General features: G+C 54.7%; 10 protein-coding genes across 10 annotated transcripts; 4 read left to right on the top strand and 6 right to left on the bottom strand.

The window, feature by feature from the left end:
* Window positions 1–511: 511 nt before the first annotated feature.
* On the bottom strand, window positions 512–2,183 carry AB675_9056 (uncharacterized protein; the record flags this gene model as incomplete). The annotated part of the gene is made up of 2 exons (XM_018149559.1): window positions 512–1,447; window positions 2,160–2,183. 2 exons carry the CDS (start codon window positions 2,181–2,183, stop codon window positions 512–514), a joined length of 960 nt encoding a protein of 319 aa, XP_018001348.1.
* Window positions 2,184–2,795: 612 nt separating this feature from the next.
* On the top strand, window positions 2,796–3,704 carry AB675_9055 (uncharacterized protein; the record flags this gene model as incomplete). Its single annotated transcript, XM_018149558.1, has 1 exon — window positions 2,796–3,704. One exon carries the CDS (start codon window positions 2,796–2,798, stop codon window positions 3,702–3,704), a length of 909 nt encoding a protein of 302 aa, XP_018001353.1.
* A 226-nt stretch (window positions 3,705–3,930) lies between these two features.
* On the top strand, window positions 3,931–7,099 carry AB675_9054 (6-hydroxynicotinate 3-monooxygenase; the record flags this gene model as incomplete). Its single annotated transcript, XM_018149557.1, has 3 exons — window positions 3,931–4,070; window positions 4,118–5,135; window positions 5,750–7,099. 3 exons carry the CDS (start codon window positions 3,931–3,933, stop codon window positions 7,097–7,099), a joined length of 2,508 nt encoding a protein of 835 aa, XP_018001666.1.
* A 361-nt stretch (window positions 7,100–7,460) lies between these two features.
* Window positions 7,461–8,771, bottom strand: AB675_9053 (uncharacterized protein; the record flags this gene model as incomplete). The annotated part of the gene is made up of 1 exon (XM_018149556.1): window positions 7,461–8,771. The coding sequence occupies one exon, from the start codon at window positions 8,769–8,771 to the stop codon at window positions 7,461–7,463; it is 1,311 nt and encodes a 436-aa protein (XP_018001720.1).
* A 554-nt stretch (window positions 8,772–9,325) lies between these two features.
* On the top strand, window positions 9,326–11,566 carry AB675_9052 (Methylcrotonoyl-CoA carboxylase subunit alpha, mitochondrial; the record flags this gene model as incomplete). Its single annotated transcript, XM_018149555.1, has 1 exon — window positions 9,326–11,566. The coding sequence occupies one exon, from the start codon at window positions 9,326–9,328 to the stop codon at window positions 11,564–11,566; it is 2,241 nt and encodes a 746-aa protein (XP_018001567.1).
* A 330-nt stretch (window positions 11,567–11,896) lies between these two features.
* On the bottom strand, window positions 11,897–12,388 carry AB675_9051 (uncharacterized protein; the record flags this gene model as incomplete). The annotated part of the gene is made up of 1 exon (XM_018149554.1): window positions 11,897–12,388. The coding sequence occupies one exon, from the start codon at window positions 12,386–12,388 to the stop codon at window positions 11,897–11,899; it is 492 nt and encodes a 163-aa protein (XP_018001623.1).
* A 32-nt stretch (window positions 12,389–12,420) lies between these two features.
* On the bottom strand, window positions 12,421–12,894 carry AB675_9050 (Secoisolariciresinol dehydrogenase; the record flags this gene model as incomplete). The annotated part of the gene is made up of 1 exon (XM_018149553.1): window positions 12,421–12,894. One exon carries the CDS (start codon window positions 12,892–12,894, stop codon window positions 12,421–12,423), a length of 474 nt encoding a protein of 157 aa, XP_018001453.1.
* Window positions 12,895–13,836: 942 nt separating this feature from the next.
* Window positions 13,837–14,730, bottom strand: AB675_9049 (AB hydrolase superfamily protein YdjP; the record flags this gene model as incomplete). Its single annotated transcript, XM_018149551.1, has 1 exon — window positions 13,837–14,730. One exon carries the CDS (start codon window positions 14,728–14,730, stop codon window positions 13,837–13,839), a length of 894 nt encoding a protein of 297 aa, XP_018001411.1.
* Window positions 14,731–15,465: 735 nt separating this feature from the next.
* Window positions 15,466–16,293, top strand: AB675_9048 (3-oxoacyl-[acyl-carrier-protein] FabG; the record flags this gene model as incomplete). The annotated part of the gene is made up of 1 exon (XM_018149550.1): window positions 15,466–16,293. One exon carries the CDS (start codon window positions 15,466–15,468, stop codon window positions 16,291–16,293), a length of 828 nt encoding a protein of 275 aa, XP_018001361.1.
* A 437-nt stretch (window positions 16,294–16,730) lies between these two features.
* On the bottom strand, window positions 16,731–18,387 carry AB675_9047 (putative glucose transporter rco-3; the record flags this gene model as incomplete). Its single annotated transcript, XM_018149549.1, has 2 exons — window positions 16,731–17,416; window positions 17,508–18,387. The coding sequence occupies 2 exons, from the start codon at window positions 18,385–18,387 to the stop codon at window positions 16,731–16,733; spliced, it is 1,566 nt and encodes a 521-aa protein (XP_018001535.1).
* Window positions 18,388–18,495: the final 108 nt, after the last annotated feature.

Below are 18,495 nucleotides of genomic sequence, written 5' to 3'. Positions count from 1 at the left end.
GTAGTGGAACCACAACCGGACGGGTGCATGCGCACGTAAGTGACCCTGCCTGAGAGTGCTGTGACGATACTCTCTGACGCAACGTGATTCGCGACGTTGAGCCAGCATGCTGCTGGACCTCCTTCTCAAATTGGTGTTTGCAGCATGCATGCTCAACCTACTACCAAGTCGGCGTGTGTAGACTACTTAGAGATGGATTTGGAACACATCGTAATCACCAGATGGCTTCTGGGCAGCCACGAATTATGAAGACTTGATAATCATTACGATTCGTCATTAACAATCGCACGTGCGCGGAGGGTTGGTCCACGAGGCCAATCCGTGCCTAACTAGATACAAGAAATGTCGTAAACCGACGGTGTCGATGTGCCGTCAACCAGCTATGAGAACATTCAACTAATCGCCAAATCGCCTTGCTGTAGGGTGCGCTTGCCTACCACCATCATTGAAGTAGACTACCCCTCACGAACGCTGCGAAGCAACGGAGAGATCGAGATGGACAAGTGGTTCGTCAGAACCAGCTCCAACCCCCATCGTCACCTCGAACGCGATCACTCACCCTCCTTCCCGTCGTGGCGGGAGTAGCGGCGGCGGCGATATTCGCATGCGTCTGCCAGGATTCAGTGAGGTAGGAGTACCTCATTGGAAATGCGCCTCCTTGGTTTGCGGGCGCTGATGGATCGCCACTGACGACGCGGTCCTTACGTCTGTGCCATCCGTCCTTGCTGGTGGCATCGGAGAGCATAATATTCGAGGCCTTCGGTGGAGGCGGCGCTGCTGGCGGCGCAGGCGACGAGAGGAGGGAGATCTTGTGCTTGAACGCTTTCAGCGCAGCGTCGTGTACTTGATCGACCTCAGCCGAATGCTGCCGTTGTTGGTCGCATTCGCGAGGCTCCATGCTCTGGTCTGCGATCATCACAGCTGGCTCCGGGAGCGCGAAGCGGACCTTCAGCCTCGACCTCACGTGGGACTTTTGCTTCGCGCTTCTTCGCCTCGTCACCGAACCGCCATCTGGCTCCTCGACATGACCTCCTTCAATCTTCGAGCTCGCTCCGTGACGAGCAGCCGTGATCATTCCTCGTCCTCCTCCAGATCCTTCTCCCCTCTCCTCGCGAACAAGCTGACCTTGTTCTGCACCGCATAGATCGCGTACCCGACGACTCCCAGTACGAAGAATAGGACTAGCACGATGATGGCGATCACGTAGTTGCGCTGCACCATTTTGAAGGTCGAGGTCGGAGAAGTCGACTTCTTCGGAGTCTGATAGGGCGGAGGAGCCGGAGCTGGAGATGCTCAGGCTTGGTGAGAGGGGTGGTGTGTTAGTTGCTGAGTCGCTGTCTGAGTCTGATGGGCTTAGGATGAGGTTGCGTGGGAGCGGGAACGAGAGCGTTGATGTTGGTCTTGGCTTCTGCGCTACTGGGGCTGGTAGTGACGGTAGGGGCGTGCTCTTGGTCCGTCGGTGGGCAGGAACAGTATCGCGGTTAAGGTTGCTGCTGGGCTGGCTCAGGCTGAAGTGGTGGGCGTGAGTCCGAAAGCGACGAGGTGCTGGTGGGCTGAGTGCTGGTCCGATGTGAAGAGAGCTTGAACTTGGTAGCTGTCGAATCGCGATTGGACAGGACGTGTAGTGGCGCTCCTGGACTGGCCTTGGTGATGGAGGCGGAGACGACGACGCCTTACAAGGCAATAAGGTCGTGGGTGGAATGTTGGCGGATGTATACTGTATAGTCTCGTTAAGTGAAGCCGTATTGCTGGAATGTTAGGCGTATGGCTGATGTGAGGAATGGAAGCACAGAAGCATTTCACGAGACGAGCATATGTTATACATGGCATGAGCGTGGCACGACCAGCCTCGTGTCGGACAAGCTTGAGACATCTTCGCCGTTGTTCGAAGGCTGGATATGGAGGATCGACGAAGCGAACAGTTGTGAGAGGTCGATTGGACCCGGCCAAAAGTCCCAGCCTCGCCGATAATCGCCCAGCCTCGACTTGTGGAAACGCTAGACCGCTTTCGTACTGGCGCGGATCGTGCCGCAAATCTTGGCGGCTGGGAGCAGCCGCTCGCTTCTCCGCTAATTTCTTTCATCTCAACTTTACACCATCGCGTCATCTCTGCGAAATCGCGAATCGCATCAGGTCAATCATGGTTGACGATCACTGACAGCATTTTGCGAGAGCATGTCCATTGTTGAGTGCTGCGTTGTGTCCGCCGCACGAAACGTCAACGCACGTGGTTTAGCTGCAAAGCCCTCGAGTCCAAATCAGTCCCGAATCAATCCACCTGCGCGGTTCAGATGGCCTGCCGAACCTTCCCACTGTTGCCTACCCAGGTACGCACTCGCTGGGTAGACGCACTCGCTGGGTAGGCATGAGAGTGCATCAACTCTTGGTCGGATAGCATCTCTAAGTCTCTATTGCAAGCGGATAATTCCATGGCCATTTATTCCGACATCAACCCGTCAGGTAGGCTCCTGCATTTGCGCAATGGTAATAGCTACTTCGTTTCATCGTATCGTGAAAGATTTTGCACTTCCATCGTCGCTCTGACTGGACCAGTTTGGGTCTGTAACGAGTCATGAGTGAGGTCAAATCAAGTGCAGCGATTACTACTTGGCCAGAAGGGCCGCTTGTGCACGGTCTAACAATTCCGAAAACAGCTCTTTGTGCAAACCAAGACAATGGATTCACACAGACTTGCGGAAGCGCAAATAGGTCAATAGTCTTTGTCACGTTGCCAAATATGATCGCGGCCTGCGACTCATATAGCGAGACTGCGGGCATGCCGTCGCTACACCAGTATGGCTTCGGAGGACGTTGAGATGTCAGACATTACGGAAACAGTTCTTCATTACGACTCGTACACGAGCTTTCCGCGAGATGAGGGCATGCGATCACCTCGAACTCCAACATGGGCTCCATCGGTCGCTGTGACACCGTTCGACTTCGATAAGTATTTTCCGCGGACACCGTTGCCACCATCGATGAGGAAGGCGACTATCCCTCCGCCGCCCGAAGCGCCGCTGCCGTGGATCTGGCAATGTCATCTGTGTCGCAATCGCTATCCTTTGGGCGTTACTCGACGATGCCTGTATGATGGACACTACTACTGCTCGGGTGAGACGAATGTCAAGAATCTCAAGAAGAAAAAGAAGGGTCAGGCATGCTCAAGCGAATTCGACTATGAAGGCTGGGATGAGTACGGGGAGTGGAAACGAGAAGCGCTGGCGATCATGGGCCAGGCGAAAGTCTTGAAGCGATGTGACAAATGCGACTTTCCGAGCATGTGTCGAACACCACCAGAGCAATTTCCAGTCAAGAAAGAGAAGAAGTCGCCGCCACCAGTCGCTGTATTGCCCGTCTCGCCAGCCAAGAAAGCCACAATCGAGCTTGACTTTCAACTACCGTCAGCAGACGAGCTGGCCGCGTTAGAGAAGGGTGAGAAGGAGGAGCTGCTGTTGGCAGCTGGAGCGAGTCTGGCGAAGGCTGATCGCAGTGTGGACTTTGCCAAGATTCTACAGGAGGGCGCAGGCAAGAAGCAGACACTGAAGCAATCTAAAGTGACGGACATGTTCAAAGGCAAAACCAAGAAGGACAAGGCAGCAATAGAGAAGGGCTTGTCGCTCAGTCTGGAGCCCAGCAAGTCGAGGAAAAGCGGCGAGTTTGTGATGCCATCCCTGGACATCTGGGGAAAGGGCAGCAAGAAGTGATCATATTGATTGCATACCTGTTACACAGTGGCAGTCGATGCCGTGGTTACCATCTATGCTCCTGCCTCGAAGCACCATCTTACGAGACTTCCAACTTCCAAGACCGTTGATCTGCCACTTCCTTGTGAAACTGATAGCAAGGCTGAATCTGAGCCTCGTCAACCTCACTTCAGACAAATATCTGTAACGTTGCTCTCTTGCCCGAACACTACACATGCGCCATGTAATGCTCTTGCGCCTCGGACGCTGCGGCGTCGCAAACAAACTCCTCACTCGCGTCGCTAGAAGCGCGTATTCGACGCGTATACCCTTCCATCGCGAGACGGTGAAGGTATCGATTGGCGGCAGCGGACACGTCGACCTAGAGTATGCTAATATTCCATGCGTACGCAGCAAGTACTGACTGTGGGCAGGATACAGGCTCGAATATCCGACACCGAGTCACGCCCTTCGGTCTTGCTGCAGCTGCCTGCCGGATCCAGGCTTGAGGCCCCTGCGGACCCTCAAGAAGCACCACCCGACAATGCGCGCTTGCGTAACCTTCATAGCGCCATTATAACGATTCACTACCGCCTGTCTTCTCCATTACCCCTCACTGCGACCGCTGCGCTGGACCATCGGTTTCCGATGCCTGTGCACGATGTGCACACTTCCTTTGCGTACCTCACGTCCACGATTCTGCCCGGACTTTTTCCATATGCTCTAGAAGAGCCAAGGATCGACGTGGCGGGCTCAAGCATAGGAGGGGCACTAGCCACGACCCTCGCATTGACCGAGCCAAATGCACTGAATAGTGTTACGATCACAGATGCCCTCGTCGACTGGTGCATGCTCGATGAGCATGCGGGAATCGTTGAAGAAGCCCCTCCAGGCAATTACCTGAGGGGCCAGAGGAAAAAGGCACCACCTTCCGTCGACCCAGAGGCCATACAAACCGCCGCAAGAGCGCTCATCGCGGCACGAACCAGACTCTTCCCAACGCCATCGAGCTTCTTCGATCCTTTCGCCTCTCCAATGCTCTTCCTTCGCGCTCCTGGGCGGGACACACCACGAACGCATGCCGAGGCCCTAGGCCTGGTCACCTCGTCGCAGGAAGCAGAACCGGAGCCGCACGATACCATAGCATACGGGCCCTACAATGACGACCATGACCCAACACGTGTGCCATCCATAGATTCATTAGCAGACTCCATGTCGAACATGACGCTGCAGCAGCAGCAAAACAGACGTCGCCGCAAAGTCATCCGCCGCTGGCCACCGATCGGCGTACCTGAAGATGTCATGCTTCCTCGATTTCAGATCTTCAGCAGACCTCCCAGGAATGACACAGATGGTCATGGTTGGCTGCTGCACAAGCAAGCTACGGATTTGGCTGACTATTTGCGCAGGGCGTGTTTCTGCGGCCGAGAAAAGGGATTCGCTGAAGATCGCGTACGCCTGGAGCAGCCCTCACATGTGACTGCTTGAGGAGACATTTACTGTCAGTCACACTTCGACCAGAGTTTGCAGCCAGAGATCATGGCCTGCGGACATGCCAGTATCGGAAAGCACGATGGTCTCCGCGCGTGAAATATCTGGATGTCATTGCCGTGCACTGGCACTCCAAGTACATGACTAATGAGAATTGGTTTTGAGATCCGTAAACTACCATCTATATACGCTGAAGTCTTCATTCTACCTAAAGACATCCCCTGAGAACTCGGGGCACAGCCATCAGCCTAAATGGTTTGCTAAATACGATTCAAGCTTCGATCCTCCGAAATCGGCCTACAAGGATGTAAGACTTACCAGGTCAGACCTCGAGTCCTGTAGTGACAAAAGGCACGAAATCCAAAGCCCCTGGAACAGCTGAGTATGATGAACGGACACAAGCCTCAGCCAAAGATCCTGATCTCAGGAGCAGGAATAGGCGGGTTATGCACTGCCCTTAGTTTGCATTCTGTGGTAAGTCTGCCTTATCAGTCCGTACACGATATCCGCCAATATCCACCACCGCGATCACGATCGGTTTCCGATCCAGTAGACGTGCTCTGACACCGACTCAGGGCTTCACAGACATCCACATCTTCGAAGCCTCTTCGCGACTAACAACCCTCGGCGTTGGCATCAACGTCCAACCATCCGCCGTACTCATTCTCCGCAACCTCGGCCTCCTCCCCACCCTCCTCTCAACCGGCATACAAACCAAAGAGCTCAATTTCTACGACCGCCATGGCAACCCAATCCTTTCCGAGCCTCGCGGCCTGTCCGCTGGCTATACGATTCCGCAGTTCTCTATTCATCGCGGCGAATTGCAACAACTCCTTCGCTCCGCCGTCGAGGACCGCCTCGGCAAGGACACAATCCACCTGAACCACGCCTTCACTTCCTACACCCAAGACGCCAATTCCGTCACAGCACACTTCACCCAACGTAGCACTGGCGAGCTAGCCACAGACCACCCATCAATCACAGGCGACATCCTCATCGCAGCCGACGGGATCAACTCCCACGCCCGCAAGCTGCACTACCCAACCGAAGGGCCCCCACGCTTTAGCGGCCGCATCCTCTGGCGCGGCTGTATCGAGCTCCCCAACCCCTACTTGACCGGCGCCTCAATGATCTGGGACGGCCACGCAAATCAAAAGTTCATCGCGTATCCCATCTCGGCGCGGTCCGCTTCCGAGGGAAAATCCCTCGTGAACTGGATCGCTGAGCTGCGCGTTCGCGATGAGTCCGATCCGGATCTGACGCCACCTCCGCCGGCGGACTGGACGAGGAGTGTGCCCAAGGAGACCTTTCAGGAGCCATTTCGCAAGTGGCGGTGTGGTGGGTTGAGGATGATGGAGGATCTGATCGAGCCGACGGGGAAGGTGTATGAGTTCCCTATGTGCGATCGGGATCCGGTTGAGCGGTGGTCGTTCGGTAGGATGACGCTGTTGGGGGATGCGGCGCATGCGATGTATCCTATTGGGAGCAATGGGGCGAGTCAGGCGATTCTAGATGCGGAGTGTTTGGCTGCTTGTCTTGTTGAGCACACCAGTGGTGCGGGTGATGTGGATGTTGAAGCGGCGCTAACGACGTATCAAACTCGGCGCCTGCCGCCTACCGCGGCGATCGTGATGGCGAACCGCGGGAACGGGCCTGATCAAGTTCTGCAGCTAGCGCACGAGCGGGCTCCGGAAGGGTTCGACGATATCTACAGTGTGGTTCCGAAGGATGAATTGGAGGCCGTTGGGTCGGTGTACAAGAAGATAGCTGGGTTTGAGATGGAGAAGGTGAATGCGAGGGCGGCTGAGACGGTCGGGGAGGAGCGGCGATGGTTCGGGGCCGATAAGGCCAACGGCGAGGTCGATGGTCACGCAAATGGCCAGGTCGAAGGACGTGCGAGGCATGTCAATGGCACGCCGGCATAGCGGAACGAGTCATATGATTGTGAAACAACGAAACATATGCCTTGACTTAGTACGCCTCTGCGCCGCGACTTAGTTGCCGACCGGGCGCGTATCAGGATGTAGAACAAAGGAGAGAGGCACGCAATAGAAGTCGAGCATGGGACGGTGGATGATGAGTGATATCTCAATCAAAGCACACTTGACTGCCCTACAATGCAGCTCTTCCGGTCCCGAAAGTGGACGTAGGTTTTGTATGTAGTCTCAAATGCTAAACAAGGAGCTAGGACGTTGCTGGCCTTTACGCCACGCTCTGCCTGCCTCCTGCGTTATTATCGCTGGCCCCCACCTCTCCTTCAATCGCATGTCAGGGCGGCCTTCAACATCAACGCTTTGCAGCACTTGCATGGCGTTTCGTCGCGCGGCCGTTGGCTTGCTTTCTTGTTGCTCGTGGCACGTATGGTGACAGCTCCTTTTTCAGGTCTCTACCACCATCGAGATCGGGGCTCTCAGGAGTTTCGTCTCCGTCGGGCCCTGGCGACGTCGAAGCCTTCCTCTTTCTGCCCACCTTGTTGAGCTTTGGGTGCAGCTCTTCGATCACTGGTTCTTCTTCAGTGAGTGTTAGAGTGGCAGCAGGTGGCATCGCTGCAGGAACCTCAAGCTTTGCGCCAGCAGGATTGTGCGTCGGCTTGTTCTTCTTGCGCCGTTTCGAAGTCGGCTCGGGCTCTGATGGCTGAAGCGACTGTGTGGGAGCAGGCGTTGGCATTTGTTGTTGTTGTTCGGCTGCTTCTGCTTGTGCGAATGCTGCTTGCAGGGCCGCGAGCTGCTCAGGTGGTAGGTTCAGCTTGCTGATGTCGAGTGACCCATCAGCAGAAGTGCTGTTCATGGCTGCATCCAGGATTTTGAGGGCATCTTCATCGAACTCGAGACCGTCATCGGTCAGGTCCAAGTCGCCGTCTCCGTCGATGCTGTCGGCCGGGCGTGATGCGTCTCCTTCTCCCTCCTCCGCTTCGTCTTCCCATCCATCTTCGTCGCCTTCTTCGCCGGCAACTCCACCTTCGCCTCCTCCTGTCGCCGTTCCCCTCTCTGTCAGCAGGCCCATGTCCGCCAGACCCAAGTCATTGGCCCAACTCTCGTCTTTCGCCAGATCCGGCACCTTTACACCTCCTGACTGTGCAATCTCCCGTGGACTAGTCAAGTTGTAGCGCTCACGCCAGTCCTTCAGCAGGGCGACCTTCTTCCCCGAACCTGGGCGGTAGATGTTGTTTCTGACCGGAACAGGCGTTGCCCAGACGGTGCCTTGCATGCTGCCTGTCATGATGTACAGTTTGCGTTGATCATGCCCATCCTCTTCTGGTTCCGCAAGTTCAGCGGCCTTTCGTTTCCTGCCTTTCGCTTTACTTGTATTGAATGTTGATGCTTTGACCTTCTTCTTCGGTGGCTCTCCATCCATCGGATTCAGTCGCAAAATGGCCGGATCATCATCGTAGTAGTCATCGGAATAGTATTCCCAGTCGGAGTAGTACTCCTGCATTTCATACCCGGGGTCATAGTCAAGCGGATAGACTGTGTCAGCAAGAGCGTGAGCGGCGAGTTCGTCGGCCAGATCTGGAGTGGGATCGGCATCGTCGAGGAGATCCTCGAGGTCATCGAACGCGTCGGGTGTTCCTGGGTCGGAGTAGGCGTAGTCGGACATCGTGATGCTCGTTTTGGGGAGGGGAGGAGTGAGGAGACGGTGGTGAGGTGTGCCGCTATAATATGCTGTTATGGCAGCATTTGGAACGCTCTGGCTGAACAATGAGCACAAACAGAGCAGCGAAGATGAAAGAGAGTCATCTGCTCATTTGTGAAACTCAACAATGCTCATTGCGAACAGTTGTGTGATGTCTGCCAGAAGGACTCGAAAATCAGACGCGACCGCGAATCGGGAAATCGAGAGACATCGAGGCTCTGTCGGCTACGCGTAAGGCTCGAGCCGCCTAAATCCTATCGATAGGCTGACCTGAAGTACATCGCCTTCTCAGGTTGCAAAACGCGGGGAGCTTTCCGGGGGCTGTTGAGGGCCTCCCTGCAATAGCCGTCGAAAAGCGAAAAGCGAGAAGCAACATCATCCTCGGCGTGACAGACTGCTTGCTGCTCGTGCTGTGTTGTTGGCCAATTCTCGTTGGTGCAGGTGCTGAAGCTGGCGCTGATGCCGGTGCTGCTGTAGACCGTACATACCACCTTCGCTCCTTCTTCCCTACACCAACCATGCATCGGTCAGCTCACCTCCGCCTATGTGGCACCGTGCTCCCTCGCACTCCTCACTGCGTGACCATAGGATCCCTCGTCGCGCCAGGTGCCGCCCCCATACCCAGTCAGCGCCGATGGAATACATCTGCCTCAGCTCCAGCTCCGGACACCTCATCTCTCCCCACGCTACGCCCGATAGACTCGATTCTCATCGCCAACAGAGGCGAGATCGCCCTCCGCGTCGCCAGGACCGCCGCCGCCCACGGCATCAAGACCACAACTCTATATACTGACCCAGATCGACACGCTCAACACGCCAAAGCCAGTCCCTACAGCTTCAATCTCGGCCCCACATCAGCCTACCTCGACCAGGACAAGATCCTGCGCGTCGCTTCCGAGCAGGGCTGCCAGGCCATTCACCCAGGCTACGGCTTCCTCAGCGAGAATGCGGAATTTGCGCGACGATGCGCCGAACAAGGGGTCAAGTTCATTGGCCCGCCGGCCTCCGCAATCGAGAGTATGGGCGACAAGGCCCGGAGCAAGGACATCATGGAGCAAGCCGGCGTAGCATGTGTGCCGGGCTACCGCGGCGCAGATCAGAGTGCTGAGACACTTGAGAAGGAAGCCGACAAGATGACCTACCCGGTGTTGATCAAAGCTGTGCGTGGCGGAGGCGGCAAGGGAATGCGCGTTGTCATGCAGCCATCAGAGTTCAGAGACAAATTGGACAGTGCGAGAAGTGAAGCCCGGAACAGTTTCGGCAATGATGAGGTCCTGATCGAAAAGTACATCGTCACGCCGCGGCATGTAGAAGTTCAGGTCTTCGCTGACGCCCACGGCAACGTTGTAGCCCTTGGTGAGCGCGACTGCAGTATTCAGCGACGACATCAGAAGATCCTCGAAGAATCACCCGCACCAGGTCTCGAAGAATCGAAAAGACGAGAGCTCTGGGATATGGCATGCCGTGCCGCTGCCGCTGTCGGCTACGAGGGCGCCGGCACGGTAGAGTTCATCTTCGATGCCGACACCGGCGCAGTCTACTTCATGGAGATGAACACTCGCCTACAGGTCGAGCACCCTGTCACGGAGATGGTAACTGGCGTCGATCTAGTCGAATGGCAAGTCCGCGTCGCTCGTGGTGAGAAGCTACCTCTCACACAAGAGGAGATCGTACAGCGTATGCCCAGTCTAGGCCATGCGATCGAAGCGCGCATCTATGCCGAGAACCCGGACAAGGGCTTTGTGCCTGACTCAGGCTGGCTTGAACATGTCCGCCTTCCAGAGCAGTCAAGCGATGTGCGCATCGACACAGGATTCACCGAAGGCGACGAGGTCTCAACCAACTACGACCCCATGATCGCAAAATTGATCGTTCGAGGCGAAACGAGGAAGGATGCACTCCGAAAAATGGCTCTAGCGCTGGAGGAGTACGAGATCGCCGGGCCGGTGACCAATATCGACTTTGTCAAGCGCGTCGTCAAGTCTCCTGACTTCATAGCAGGAGAGGTTGAGACGGGCTACATCGAGAAACACCGAAACGAACTCTTTCCCGAACTGAATATCCCAGACGAAGCGCTCGCTGAAGCCGCGCTCGCAAGCTACTTCCACAAATTCACCTCTCGCAACACCACCACTGCGTCTTTCACCACCACCGCTCCGTCGTGGCTCCGGTCTGACTCCGACTTCCAACCACGAACATTCACCTTCCAGCATCCTGACGCCGAGTCTCTCCCAGGCCAACCACCGCCCGAAACGTTCTCTGTCTCCGTCCAACGACTCTCCCCCACCACCTTCGCCATCGACACCGCTTCGCAATCCTGGACGGTAACCTCGACCTATGACCCTGCCACCAAAACCCTGACGACCTACTTCCCGCACACACGACACACAACCCGGGTCTCCTTTCCCGCCCGCTCTCCCAATTCACCAATCCATCTCTTCACACCCTTAGGCTCTCATCGCCTACAGCCTGCTCCGCCGGCCTGGCTCACGAAGGCGCTCGGCAAGACCGAGAATCCAAATAGCTTGCTCTCGCCTATGCCGGCCAAGATCCTTCGGGTGGCTGTCAAGCCAGGACAGACGGTGGGAAAGGACGAGATACTGCTGGTGATCGAGAGCATGAAGATGGAGACTGTGGTCAGGAGTCCGGGGGAGGGGTTGGTGGTCAAGAGGGTGAGGGTTGCGGAAGGGGAGAGTGTAGCTGGGGGTGTTGAATTGGTTGAGTTTGAGGATGTGGGTGAGGAGGACGGGAAGGCGTAGGAAAGCTGAAAATGGTAGATGAGCTGACTCTGCTCCTGGGAAATGGGGATGTGTTGGTAGTCAGAATCCACAGGTATATTCAAAAGTCGGCTTGCCCGATCATCGACCTCAATACTCTTTCAGGACCTTTCCGTTGTGAAGCTGTACTGTTGGGGCTGGTGGGCGGGGTTTTCGGTTGGAAGGCGGTAGGAGTGCAGCGAGCGTTCGGCTGGAGGCCTATGAGGCCGGAAGTAGCACCGGTGCCTTGAGCCACGCCACACGAGTGAGGGAGGGTGAGCAGCAGTGAGTAGTGCATTGCGCCGCGCGTGAGTAGCATCAGCATGTACTCACTTACAGTAAACTCCTGGCTTTAGGCAGTGGATATCCCCCCAGCTTAGCAAAGAGCACGTTCGCATCGGCCATCAGCTTCCGATTGTCGGACCCTATCCACTCATCCAGCAACTCAGTTCGTCGCGTTTCAAGCTCAGTGGACTTTCCTCCGGCAACCAAGAAGCAACTCCCCTGCTGTGTCGAGTCGGCCAGGGTTTCAACAACACGGCGGGCAACGCCTTCGGCTGTGTTCGAGCTCAAACCCGCGGCTGCCCATTCAGCAGCATATGATGCCGTGATGTGGGACGGCGTGAAGAAGGGCGCGATGCCGTTGATGCGAACACCGTTTCTGTTGGCCGCCGCTTGGGAGGAACGAAGCAGACCCACGACTCCGTGCTTGGAGCTGACGTAGCCTGCTACGCCGGAGCCACCGAAATAGCCCGATGTCGAGGCTACCAGCACTATGGACCCCTTGTGTGGCGAAGTTGGGAGGGTTCCGTCATTGCTCTTCATCGAGTAGAGTGCGTGTTTGAGGGCAGAGTCCGTTAACTTCCAAATTCTCCCCGAGTAGTTGGGTGCAACTCACTGTTAAAAGTCCCCTTCAGATTGACATCAAACACCCGGTATGCCTCCAAGGGCTCTCGGAGCCCGCCACCATCTTCTCCCTGGGTGCAATCATCCACATCCAGCACATCCCTACTCTCCATGATCCCAGCGTTGGCCACTACCAGATGGGGATCACCGTAGCTCTTGCGAGTCTCAGCGAACAAGTGTCTCACTTGGTCCCATTTCGTTATATCTGTGGCGATGAATCGCAAGTGGTCACGATCTCCGGGTCCCATGGTCTCTATCAATGTTGCTGCAGATTGTCTTGAAGATGCGAGATCCGCGATCACGACGTTCGCGCCGCAACTTCGTAGTAGACGGACTGTTGCTGCGCCGATGCCGTTGGCGCCGCCGGTGACGATGGCGGTGAGGCCCTGCAGGCGGCTGGATAGGGTCTGTGCTAGATTACTCATCTCTGTGTTGATATGACAGGAGATGGGATACTCGAAGTAAGGCGATGTTATAATAATGATTCGCGGGTATACTTGACTTGCAGTGCAAGTCGTAGTGCAAGTTGTAATGCAAGTCGTAGTGGCTGGAACGCAAGGCCCTGCAACGGCAGTTGGTGCGCTGTAGTACCTACGCTGATCAGGCCGGGAGGAGTATTTGGTCGCAGCAAATGGTATTTAGTCCCGCAGATCATTGTGCCGGGAAAACTGTTGTCCAAGTTGTATACACTACTTAGGTGGTGTGCTAAGCCGATGGACACTTCTTCCAACCAAAGCAAAGCAAGCGACGAGTGTCGGAGATCGTCTAGCGGCCCCGGTCCCCGAGAAATTGAATGCTGGCAAGTGCGAAAACTCTCAATCCGGTCATAGGGCTTCCTTCGTCCCGAGTCAAGCGGTGTTTCATAAGAGCCTAGGCATGATTGAGGAAGAAATGTACAAGTCTCGGACCTCAGGCGCAGGCCTGGAGACTTTCACAGTATCCGAGGTCTCTCGGCAAGTCGTCAAGTCTTCGAAATCTGGCAGCCCCTAAGCTGAAATTACGGTATCCTGACTTTTCTACGATCCGGGCTATAGGGTGCCAGGGCTCATTGAACATAATAGCCGAGCGCTCACGCGTGTGAGGGAGCCGATAGCTTTTGAGGCGCAACCAGGCGCTCAATCGAATGAACGGAAGCAAGAACAGGCCTCCAGCTCGACTGTTGACCTTTGCCTGTTTTACATCACGCTCAATGATATTTTCCATGTCTTCATACTTACCTAAAGACTCAGTCTTCCCTGGAACTCTTCCGTTGCCGCCATGCAGGTTGTCCAGAGCCAGCATTGATCGCGTGGACTTGATTGTGTTCGAGTCGCGTATGCTTGCAAGTCTAGCATCCTCGTTGCTCCGAACCCTGCTTTCATGCTTCGCTAACGTCTCACACTTTGACTTCGGGCATAATCAACAGGTGCATCGATGAACTCTTCGAGCACAGAATTGAATAGACCAGGATTTTCCCAGAACATGAAATGACTGCCCCTCTCTTCTTTTGAGAAAGTTCGTTGCCTTGCATTCGGCATTTGTGTCGCAGCCCAAACAATACTAGATGCCTTATTCAGACTTGCCTCTCCCGCAATCACCAAGGTCGGGATGTCGACGAGCGGGATCGTGTTCCTCCAGTCTGCAAAAGCATGATTGATCAAGAGAGTGGCAGCGTTCTCATTGCTCATTTTCTTGTTCTCCGTCAGAAACCAGGTGAAGTCGTCTTCAGACACGTCGGCGCTGAACATCGATCTTATGAACTCTTCGAGTTTTGTTGGAAGCACAGCACAGAACTCGTACACGCCGGCAGGACTGAACAGCGCCGCAGCGAATGTTTCTCTCTCTGACTGATTCCAGGTAGGGTTCCGTACCAGAACCGTTGATTGATCTACGATTGCAAAGCGCTCAAGCCGATGACGCTCCTCGGGGAAATTGGACCAGAACGACCACACAACGGAGGATCCCATCGAGTGTGCGACAACACTGACGCTCTTGAGGTCAAGCTGGACAAGTACGTCTCTCAGGTCGGCTCCAAATCGAGCAATGGTGTACCCGAACGATGGCTTCGCAGAATCGCCGTGGCCGCGATAGTCGAAGGCCGTGACTCTGAACCCCTTTTGCGAGAAAGCAGCGACTTGCTTCTTCCAGGACGCTACTGGTTGTCGCCAGCCTGCAATGAACAGAACGTTCCGCCCGTTCGAGGGGCCTGCACGGATACAATTCAGCTCGACTCCGTCCAACGTCTTCACGAAACATTGTGCGCTCAGTGTGGGAGAATTCATCACAGCCTCGGAAAAGTTAAGGCTTTACGTAGTCAAGGAGGCTCGAGACGTTGGCGAATTTGAGAAGCGCCTCAGGGCACAATTATGGTCGAGGACGCGATCCGAGGCACCAGGGTCTCAAGCAAGTCAAGTGAAGCCTCTGCAATTGTCAGTCCCGAACACGGTCATGCTTAATGCAATGGTAGTCTCGACGGAATCGGCCGGTGTCTACGAGGGTCGCATGTGTCGTCAGCTCGATCGATCTACTGTGGTACCTGGAGATCTTGGGGCCGTCGCGGGGAAGGTCAGCACAACTCCGGAGAAACAAACGAACATGTGACCCCAGGGCGCAACCTTAAATCCACTTCATGCAACCACAGAGTCTGAACTACCTGAAAGTTTTTGATCCATGGTAGGTTGGTCATTGGTTGAAGATCGGGTGCGCTCCAGAATGCGTTACAAGCCATCGGCATGGCGCTCCTAATCCCAGCTCGGTGCTCTGGGCAGAGCGGACGCAGGCCCGCAGACCTGAACACGGTTCCGGGGCTCGTTATTTCGAGCGGGCTCGAGCATCACCCTACCGCCTAGTACTTCGCTTGAACATTCCAAAGCCAGTCTTCGGCGAGGATACCCGACTTGCTACTGACAGAGCATGTAACTTGGAGAGAACGAACAGTGAATAGCCAATACCTATATGCAGTCGATCTCTGGCCTGTCACTCCGTTTGCGATGGAGGGAATGGCAGTGAGACCGAGGATGGAGGCTTTTGCCACGTATCCAGACCTTGAGGGCAAGGTGGTGGTCGTCATGGGCATCGGTCAGTCAGGCCCAACTGATGTCGAGACATGGGGAAACGGCGCGGCAATTGCTCTTGGATTCACTCACAACAAGGCCACAGTATTTGGCTGTGATATCAGTATCGCGGCGGCCGAGTTCACGGCAAGAAGACTGAGAGAAAGAGGCGGAGCGTGCGATGTCATGGCCGCCGATGTGACGAAGCTGGCGGATGTCCAGACTGTCATCGACTCAGTCATGGAGAAATACGACCGCATCGACATTCTGGTCAACAATGTTGGCATGACAATATCTGGGGACCCCGCGACACTGGAAGAGGCAGTGTGGGACAAGCAGATTGATATCAACCTAAAAAGCGTGTATCTCGCATGCCATGTGGTCCTACCAATAATGCAGAAGCAAGGATTCGGCTCTATCATCAACAATGCCAGCATTGCAGGCATCCGCTACCTTGGAAAACCTCAGGTGGCATACAACGCAGCAAAAGCCGCAGTCATACAATTCACCAAAGCCACAGCCTGTATATATGCTCCGATAGGGATCAGGATGAATGCTGTGGCCCCAGGACTTATGCATGTTCCTTTGGTCGAGACTTTGGCGCGAAGTGAAGACCCTGGGCAGCAGGCGGCCTACAGAAAGATTGTTGAAAACAATGTACCAATGGGACACATGGGTGATGCGGTTGATGTGGCTAATGGGGTTGTGTTCTTGTCGAGTGCCTCGGCGAGGTACATCACTGGGCATACGCTCGTCATTGACGGAGGCTTGACGTGTAGCACAGGAACCTAGCTAGCATTCACTGTTGGATTTTCGGTGCACGATCGAACATAGTCTTGGGCTAAGTAGATCGACTGTCGCCTTACTGTCGCAGCTCTGGATGGGCTCGAGTATGAAGCCGAGAGTGTTATGCCCATGGGAGATCAATCGAAGGACAAAAGTCGAAACAAATAGAGGCATGGTCCTGTGACAGAGCAGAGTGGGAGGCGTAAAAGGTAAGATGTCCCAGGGAGCATAGCCCCAGGAAACACGACAGAATCATACAGATGCGGGCTATAGCACTTTAGTCTGACATTCAAATCTTTTCAATAGTACTCGTTCTGTAAGAACAGCCTGCGCAGGGGTTCGCGATCAGCACGAGAATTCACAGAGCCAACTTTCCGCCCTTTCCTAACAAGCTTGCCCTACCATGTTCATCTTGGCTCGATCATACATACCTGCATAGGGCATTAGGCATCGACTCTAGGTTCAGGAACTTCGATATGCTCTGAATTGAGCCCTGCCTTCCCGTCCAAGACCTGAGCACTTTTCTCGTCCACGGTTTGCCCATCGACAGTTCCGGTACATACAAAGGAGCTGAACTTTCTTGTTGGGACGCGTTTGATAAAAAGCTCGTCGAGCTCTTCGAGGCTTCTGCCGAGGTACTCGGGTACACAGAAGAACACGAAGAGGAAAATGCAGATACCGAAGCCGCCGTACATGAACCCTATTTTCGCACCAAGGTTTGCTTTGGTTGGATTGATCAAATAAGGCAAGATTGCCGTCCAGAAAACGGCTTCTCCCCAGGCGGTGAAGACTGCAATAGACTGTGCTGGTGATCGAAGCCTAGTCGACGCAGTCTCGGATATCATTATCGAGGCCAGAGATACCAACGCGATGGTAAAGAAGAAGTTGTAGAGAATCATGAATGTGATCAGAATCTTCGACGCGATCAAGCTGCCTGGGATTGCGGTTCCAACGGAGGAAAAGATGAGGAGACAGGTGACGAAAGCCGCGATGCTAGGAAGCAAGATTTTCCGTCGAGGAACGTACTTGACCAATGGAATCGCAATGACCGTGGCCACAATAGTCGACATGTTAAGAATGACACTAATGAGGAACGGATCGCTGACTCCAGCAACAAGAAAGAAGTAGGCTATAACACCAGTTAGAATGAACGTGTCTCTGGACGAAGAAGGATCAGGAGTTTAATGTAACGCACGGTCAAGAACTGTGGGCATACGTACTTCCATAGCTGAAGAGGAAGTCCCTTCCTCCAAAGTTTTGACAGGTCATCAAGCCCATTGCAATCAGGGTGCGACGTCGGTCAGTGCCACGAAAACAATCCACATAAGTTGTGCTTCGCTGATGTTGCTTCTCGAATTCCACAAAAGCAATGATCTCTCTCATTTCTTGCTCTCGCAGAATCTCAGCTTCCGCAGAGTGACCATGCAGGCGCTCGTATGATTGGTAGGCCTCCGCAATCCGACCACGACTGACAAGATAACGCGGACTGTCTGGTACAAAGTATGCTCCACACAAGAAAAGAGCTGGGCAGGCAAGCTGTGTTAGGAGAGGGATCCGGTAGCTCCATGGGTTCAACATAGTGTGGGTCGCCTGGTTGATGCAAGTACCGACAAATCCTCCGACAGCGTAGATGACCAAGTACGACCCCAAGAGCATGCCACGCCACCGTCGAGGAGATACCTCGGACTGATAGACTAGAACAAAGTTGGTCGCCATGCCGATGCCAATTCCGACCAGTATACGACCAGGGATCAGTCCACCCAGGTGTCTCGTGCCAGCTTGAACCGAGGAACCGATCATCGAAACAATGGCGACAGAAATGCATCCTTTCTTCTGTCCGTATCGCACCCCCAGCGGTCCGGCTATGACTGAGCCAATCGCAGCACCGACACTGACCATGCAAGTGATCATTAGCTGCGTATTGGCATCGATGTTGTACATGCCCAGCGCTTTGTCGTAATATCCGAAGTCCATGAGGAAGCCTGGCATGGCAGTGAATCCAGCGATGGTTGTTGCATCGATTCCTTGGAGAAACGCGAGGAGCGCACAGAACGTGGCGGCGACGACCGCAACGGTCTCGTCACCCAGTGGGGACTTCATGCTCTTTGCCGTGACGAACTCAGCAATTCTAGTTGTGGAGTTGCCAATGATCGGAGCTTGTGATAAAAGGACAAGTTTGGCCGAGGGTATGAGGACCTTATTATATAC

This window comes from Cyphellophora attinorum (genome assembly GCF_001299255.1).
Source record: "Cyphellophora attinorum strain CBS 131958 chromosome Unknown Contig9, whole genome shotgun sequence".
Taxonomy (NCBI): domain Eukaryota; kingdom Fungi; phylum Ascomycota; class Eurotiomycetes; order Chaetothyriales; family Cyphellophoraceae; genus Cyphellophora; species Cyphellophora attinorum.
This window is presented reverse-complemented; position numbering and strand designations above follow the sequence as displayed.